At 41.2% G+C, this 7,830-nt stretch overlaps 1 protein-coding gene across 13 annotated transcripts; it reads left to right on the plus strand.

Moving 5' to 3' along the window:
- Positions 1-327: 327 nt before the first annotated feature.
- Positions 328-7,053, plus strand: LOC116187921 (putative disease resistance protein RGA4). Of its 13 annotated transcripts, none has more exons than XM_031516942.1 (8): positions 328-561; positions 648-4,585; positions 4,907-5,025; positions 5,128-5,313; positions 5,441-6,025; positions 6,306-6,400; positions 6,540-6,651; positions 6,733-7,053. In XM_031516942.1, exons 2-3 carry the CDS (start codon positions 875-877, stop codon positions 5,000-5,002), a joined length of 3,807 nt encoding a protein of 1,268 aa, XP_031372802.1. In that variant the 5' UTR covers positions 328-561; positions 648-874; the 3' UTR covers positions 5,003-5,025; positions 5,128-5,313; positions 5,441-6,025; positions 6,306-6,400; positions 6,540-6,651; positions 6,733-7,053. The 13 variants fall into 13 exon arrangements, with proteins under 13 accessions (XP_031372802.1, XP_031372801.1, XP_031372800.1 ...); XM_031516941.1 differs by having other exon boundaries at positions 6,748-7,053; XM_031516940.1 differs by having other exon boundaries at positions 6,545-6,651.
- Positions 7,054-7,830: the final 777 nt, after the last annotated feature.

Here is a 7,830-nt window from a genome sequence, read left to right on the forward strand (position 1 = left end):
GTTCTCCTTAAATAAAGTATTAGGCTCAAGTATTGTAAATGGAGAAAATATTTGATCGGAAGAGCTTTACCTATTAGTGGACCGATCTAGCTCGAACTGGATTAGTCAGGACTCGTTGAGCTTCTAGAGACCATGGTGCATACCAAAATGATTACACACATTGAGATCTTGAAAGACACGAGCAAATATTATGAATGAGTAACATAATCAGAATGCTTGTAAGTGGAAAATTAGTCTCGTCCCCACGAATTCTCCACTTATAAAAATTCTGATTGATTTTTATTGATCTATAGTGTGAATGGATAACACTAACTGAGTATCTAGTCCGGGAAACACAAATTACAGACATTGGGGCTTTAAGTTTATCTCCTGCAGCAGTTTAGGAGCCGAAGGTCTTCACGTGGTCTCGTCCTTCTGCCTCTCCAGGTTGGCCAGAACCCCCTGCAGCTCCGCCTCGACTTGTTTCGACCCTCCCTCAGCTTCACCTCCGCCTCTGCTTCTGCCAATGGAGTGGATCTTGCCATAGGAGATGCGGCAAACACAAACATTAATAGAAGAAAGGTTCATTTTCCTCTTCAGTACATGTGATAAAGTTCTTGCGCTTCCTCTGTTGCTAAACTCATGCTTCTCCTACCCACTTTCCTCAGCATGCCATCAGTCAATAATCCAATAGGTACCGTAGCATCCGGAAGCTGTCTATTTCGGGATGCTAAAGTCTCGATTTTTCTATGGGTCTGATCCATTCAAGGGATTTAGAGAGGAAGCTGAGACAAATTCAGAGCATTTCTTGGAGTTGCAAATCAGTGATGACAAGTCACCAACTTGAGGGAATGCAAATCACCATTTTGCCTTCACTCTCAGCATCAGTGCCTGAATGATTAGTTTAGATGATGCAAATCTCCCTCCGGTGCGAACAGAATCACCAGTACTGAATACTTGCATTAACATCGGAAGCTTTTTCCAAGAAAGATCAGATGCAAACCCAATTAAATATATATTTCTCGGGGGCAGCAAGCAGTGTGCCTGCGGGTGTACCCATTTTGGACTCTCTGTCTCAGCTGTACCCATATTATTCAGAGTCAAGGTCTTCCTCTGTCACGCTCCATTCTCAATCTCTTTGTCCAGGCCGATAGAAACCATGGCTGATCTGATCCTCGGGAGCATCGTGGATTCCATCACCGAACATCTCGTTTCCCTCATTGCCCAGGAGATTGGGTTAACATGCGGTGTCCAACGCGAGCTCGAGAAACTCCAGGACACTGTCTCTGCTATTGCTGCTCTGCTTCGTGAGGCTGAAAAGAGACGGATCGAGGCTGAGGACGTGAAAGACTGGCTTCAGAAGCTGAAAGTTGTGGTTTACGATGCTGACGATCTGTTGGATGACTTCTCCACTGAAGCCCTGCGTCGTCCGAGAGTGGTGGGAGGAGTTAAGCGAGTTCTGAATGAGGTGCGTATCTTTCTCTCCTCTTCTAATCAGCTTGTTTATGCCAGTACGATGGCACATCGAGTCAAGGAGATTAGAGAGAGGATCGATGCCATTAACAGTGATAGGTCCGCTTATAAGGCCGAGGGAAACGATGGTAATAATACACTTGGAAATTTGGTGGAGAACCAACCTAGGCCGGAAACGCATCCGTACAAGCATGAACGATATGTGGTTGGAAGAGATGAAGACATAAAAGAAGTCATCGAGTTTTTACTCAATCCTGATTTTGAGGAGAATGTATCTATCCTACCTATAGTTGGGATTGGAGGCCTCGGGAAAACAACTTTAGCAAGACAGGTATTCAACAACGACAGCATTAAGGAATATTTCTCTGTTAAGCTTTGGGTTTGTGTGTCCACAAATTTCGATGCGGAGGAAATTATGAGGAAGATAGTGCGAGAATCCACTCCTGGCAGGGAACATAGAGATCTCAAGGGGGCTGAGTTGACAAAAAAGCTGGGAGAAGAGCTCGATGGGAAGAAGTTTTTACTTGTGTTAGATGATGTATGGAATGAAAATCGGTCTACATGGCTGGAACTTGAAGGATTTCTTATGAATGGTGCAAAAGGCAGTAAAATATTAGTGACCACTCGCCATCTTAAAGTGGTCAAAACTATGACACCACCAACATATTATGAGTTGAGGGGCTTACCTGAGGATCAGTCGCTCGATTTGCTAATGCGAATGGCAGGGAAGCAAGAATACGAGTGGAAAACTCAGAATTTAGAAGAGATCGCAAAAGAAATTCTGAAGAAGTGTGGTGGAGTTCCCCTTGCAATCAGGACGATTGGGCGATTGTTGGTATCTTTGAGAAATACGGAGGAAGACTGGTTGAGCTTCAAGAATAAAGAGTTATCGAGAATAAATCAGGAGGAAGGTGATATCATGCCATCGCTGAAGATAAGCTATGATTTTCTGCCATCACATTTGAAGCAGTGCTTTGCTTACTGCTGCTTGTTTCCAAAAGATTACGAGCTAGACACATCTGAGCTCATTCATCTTTGGATGGCACAGGGATTTATCAAACCCCTGGGCAATAGGAAGACCCAGCTCGAAGAAGTTGGCCATGATTATTTTATGGAGCTGCTTTCGAGATCCTTTTTCCAAGACATAGAAGAAGATGATTATGGCAACATTGTGGGATGCAAAATGCATGATTTGATGCATGACCTCGCACAGTCGGTTGCAGGAGATAATTGCATCACCATTGACAGCTCCCATGAGAAAAAGTTACCACAAGGAGCTCGCCATGTATCCACTGACGATCCGTTTGCGTTGAAGAGCCGATTTGAGGGAGGCAAAAGATTAAGGTCCCTGCTTCTCACCAGCAAGACAAGCCACACTGATATTTATTTGGATGTCTCATGTTTCAGAAGCCTACGGGCGCTACGTATTCAATATGCACAAGTAAGTGAGATATCCGGTTCAATCGGTAAACTGAAGCATTTGAGGAGCCTCGATCTATCAGGGATTTATTTTCAGTATCTTCCGAACTCTATAAGCCGGTTGTGCAATCTCGAGACGCTTAATCTTAGAGGTTGTCAGTGGCTAGAGAGATTACCCAGAGGCCTGACGAAGTTGGTTAATTTGAGACAGCTTAATCTTAGAGGTTGTAGGCGTCTAGAGAGATTACCCAGAGGCTTGACGAAGTTGGTTAATTTGAGACAGCTTGATGTGAGTGAATGTGATGGCTTAACACATATGCCAAGGGGGATTGGGAAGTTGACTAATCTGCAAATGCTAGGTAAATTTGCGGTGGGGAAGGATTCGATTCGAGATGCTGCTGCAGGGTTGAATGAGTTGAGCAAACTTACTGGATTGAGGAAAGAATTAACTATCGAATGGTTTGAAAGAAGTGTTCCGAGCGGGTTGGAAGCTTCCTTCTCAATTGAGAAGTTAGCTCTCCAACGATTGGTGCTAAGGTGGAACCCTCTACGAGCTACGGAGGCTGATGCAGAAGTTTTAAAAAGATTTCGGCCCCATCCAGATCTAAAGGGATTGATGATAGAAGGATACGGTGGTGTCCAGCCTTCATCCTGGATTTCTCAACTTCATAAACTAGTCCGTATTGAGTTTTGGCATTGTTATAACTGCGTGCGTCTACCACCTCTAGACCAGCTGCCTTCACTCAAAAGAATCTACTTAGTAGGTTTGATGAATTTGCAGAGGATAGAATTGTCGGGGAATGAGAGTGGGACGCTGCAATCTAATTCCTTTCCATCCTTAGAAGTAATACATCTGAGTGATTTGCCTAAATTTAGGGGATGGGAGAGGAGGAGGAGGAGGAGGAGGAGGAGCAGCAGTAGAATTGAACAAGAGGAAGAAGCTATTCAGGAGGAGGTGGAGGAGGATGATGATGATTCTTTATTGATGCTCCCCGTGTTCTCTGACAAGGTCAAGGTCATCATAATTGGATGCCCAACATTCTCATACATGCATGGTCAAAAGCTGCATCTGAAGAAAAACTTAACCAGAATTATAAAGCAGCTTTTGAGGAATGTAACTATACGCCATGCTTCAGCATCATCATCGTCGTTGTCGTCGAGGATCACGTTGATCTCCCTATCTTCTATATCTATCCTCGCACTGACCTGCCTCACCATTTCTGAAGTGAAGGACTCCGAGCATTTACCGGTGGAGTTGTTTCAGTCCCTCCCGTCTCTCCAGTCTCTTGCAATCAGCCGTTGCCCTCGCCTGAAAGCTCCCCCTGTGTGGGCGATCCTCCGATACCTAACTGCCCTCGAGTCGTTGACGATATCCCTCTGTCCAGAACTTGACTTATCGACGGGGGAGTCAGGATATCAAGAAGACATGCCTGAAGGACTAGCTTATAAACTCCGAGAGTTGGAATTCAGTGGGGTTGAAAAAATGGAGACTCTCCCATGGTGGATTCAGCACCTCACCAACCTCGAAAGCTTAAAAATCAAAATTTGCAGGGATCTGAAGGCTTTTCCTGAGTGGTTTCCACAGCTTACCTCACTCAAACGTCTTGAGATTTCAAATTGCGGGGAAGAGCTGAGAAGAAGGTGCAGAAGGGACATCGGAGAGGACTGGCCTAATATTTCTCACATCCCGGACATAAATGTGTGGCCTCCAGAGGTCAATGATTTCTCATTCTCATTTTTATGATTCTTGCTTAAATATTTGTACATTTCTCACTCACCTGTTTAACCAATGCTTCCTTCCTTAACACATGTTATTTGCGTTGTTTCATGGAGAGTTCGAATATAGATCTAGGCAAATTCTGAGTTTCTCCTTCCTGCACCACAAATTCTTTCCTCGACAATACCCATTTACATTTTTACGGATAGAAAAAAGCAGGAAAGAATCTACTGTCATATCGTCAATACTCTCTTTGCATTGCATTCGCTCATTGTTCTGTTACCGAATTGAGTTTAATTTCATTGTTTTCTTCTAAAGTTCTGGCAAACCTCAATCTGCAGAAGATATGAAGGGCCTTTTCCTCTGTTTCCTACTTCCGGTGTTTGGCTAAAAAGCTCTTTTACTGCTGAGTGATCTGACTGCCGCATTTCCAAATGGCAAGTTATAAGACTTCTTTGATATTTAACGAGTAATCGAGATACCAAGTTTTCTGACTCATGGTCTGTTCTTCTTTCCTCGGTTGCCTCAAATTTAAACAGGACGTATGTTACTTTCTGTAAGCTGTCGAGATCATTTTATCTGAAGCTCACAAATCCATCTTCTGAAGTCGAGTTTCTGGAAGAGGGACTGATGAATTACTGATTTTGTTGTACCAACTTCCGAATTTGAGCATATGTGAAGAGGCTGGATAAATTTTATCTTAAAGATCAGCATTCCCATTCCAGGTTTAGCTTCTTCTTCTTCTTCTGTCGCCTCTTATTTCTTTCCATTAAGATTTTCTCGTCCCATGATGTTATCATGGTCAGTGGAAAGAAATAATCTTATCAATTTTTGTCCTTTATTTTCTGACAGATCGAAAAGGCTTTGTCACTCGTTAGGTGGCCGGATGCATGGAGAGATGTTCTCGGGGACAAATAGTGTAACCTCCCAAGCTACATTCTTTCCATGCTTTCTGCACTTTATTTCGCTGGCAGTCATTGTTCCTCATCAATGCAGCCAGTTAGAAGGCAAGGCACTAGCGCGCCCATTCCATCAGTTGTCTCCTAACTATAGTAAATATATATACTCAACATGGCTTCATCGAGGCCTGAACAGGTCAGGAAGAGGGAGATTGATTTGGGATCGGTGGCAGGTTCTCCTTAGATTGACCTCTTACTTTGGGGATGTTTTAGAGAGAAGTTGTTTGGTGGGCGCAATTTGGGGTTTGTTTAGGGTTTTCTCCTGAACTTCTTCTTTGCGGGTTCACACAAAATTTAGCCTTTGCAACATCGCCCACCAACTCGTTGTCTTGTTGATTCAGCGTCTTTTGGAATCTTTTATTAGAGACCCTGCTGTCTTGATCTCTCTGATTTTTATTGAAGCTCCACCTAAGGCAACCCAACGAGGCAAAGAAACTAGCTGCCTGTCACATCCCAAGCTCCGTCATCAGACAGGCTGGTATACCTTAATTCATGTTTGTCATAAGTTAGAGTTCTCCCATGAAAAGAATATGTACGGTGGAAAAGATTGATCTCAATTCGTTTTGTATAGAGAGAAATATAATGGCATGGCCTCATGGAAATGGCCTTGCCCACAAACTACTCATACACGATTCTGCTTCGATACTTCTACCTCATTTGCCGTCCTCGTCAGATGTCGACATTAATTTGTTTATCCATACAAGTGGACTATTCTTCACAAGCAACCTCTTTATACTTAATTTTGGTTGTCGAAACAGGATTAACAGAGGAGGGTCCTTCATTAATTAATCTTCGATATGTGGGACATTGCAGATCAAGTTGGCTTGGCCGGCTTGGTGTGGGTCTCGTTCAGGTGTTTTCTCTTAAACCTTTTCTCATTGAGTTTAAATGATTAATCTCTCCATCTACAGTTCCTGTTACATTTTGGATCTTTTGGAATATCATCCTTCTTTTGGGCGAGTCCCATTTCATATTCTCTGTTTCTGGTATAGGACAGATTATGTTATGCAAAGATAGAATCCGAATTTGCTGAAGGATGAAAGGGGACAACCGTTCCGAGTTGTCAGCAGAATAACCACGAATTCATGTTCAAAAGCTTCAAAGGTATGGAATTCTCGATGATGAACACAGCCAATGCTTTTATTTTTATGGAGAGTTTTGATAATTTACGTAAATCTTTTGGAGTTACTTCGACGGCAGCACCTGTTTGTCGCTCGTTCTTCCATGTCGGTGGATCTGGTCCTGAAGACACCAGCTGAGATGCTGAAGCAGCTTTATCTTATTGGAGGCTGAGCTGAGCTGCTGTGGAATCCCTCTGTTTGTATGGGCAGACAAGTTTGAAAAATGATTAGTTAAAAATGTTTATTCATTTTTAATTTTTCTCAACTTTTCGCATTCCGTGTTGTTGATCAGCTCCTCATATCTTGAGAGAGCTGGTTAAATATTTCTTGCATTTTTTTAATTAAATCTCGTTCGCAATTTCTATGCGATTGATTTGTGTAAAAATTGGAGAGCAATTCGACAAATCATCTTATCTATATCTATATATATGAAAGCAAGGACGAGATAAACCCAGTCAGATGACCTCAAAACGTTCAATTTTGGAATGAAATTTTCTCGATTTTTTTAAATTTAAAATTATTTTTGGTTATAAAATTATCAAGAAAAACTTCCTGAATTATTTTTTGTTATAATATTCAATTTAAAAATCGAAAACATCATAAAATCTTTTGAATACTACAGTGAACTCCAATTGAAAGCAATATGATCAAATTATTTATCTGTCGAAAATATCAAAAAATCCTTGGATGTTATAATGATCTCCTATAGAAGGCAATACGATGATCATATTTGGAATCATAAAGTCTATAAACATATATATTAAATATAATAATTTTTTATGGAATTTTCTCGAGTAATTATTTTTATGTTTACTGTTTATAAAGCATATTTATCTTTATGTAGGAGATATTCCCAATTATAGGGATACACGTTTCTTATGAACAATAGGAAAGAAACAATATAAGGAAGACAATAAATAATTAGAAGACATATGCGAAAGCAAGAACAAATATATATAAAAAAAAATATATAAAAACAAACAATCTATATGTATATGAAAATAAAATTCAAGTAGAATTCTCATGCCGCCACATCCTCAAAAATAAGTAATGGAGCTCTCTCACTTTGTCACGTCATTACTTATGTATTAACGAAATTTTTTATCATTAATTATGCAGTAAAATATATATATTATTTGCATGTAGCCCAACAAAATATGTA

This window comes from Punica granatum, chromosome 8, assembly GCF_007655135.1.
Source record: "Punica granatum isolate Tunisia-2019 chromosome 8, ASM765513v2, whole genome shotgun sequence".
NCBI lineage: Eukaryota > Viridiplantae > Streptophyta > Magnoliopsida > Myrtales > Lythraceae > Punica > Punica granatum.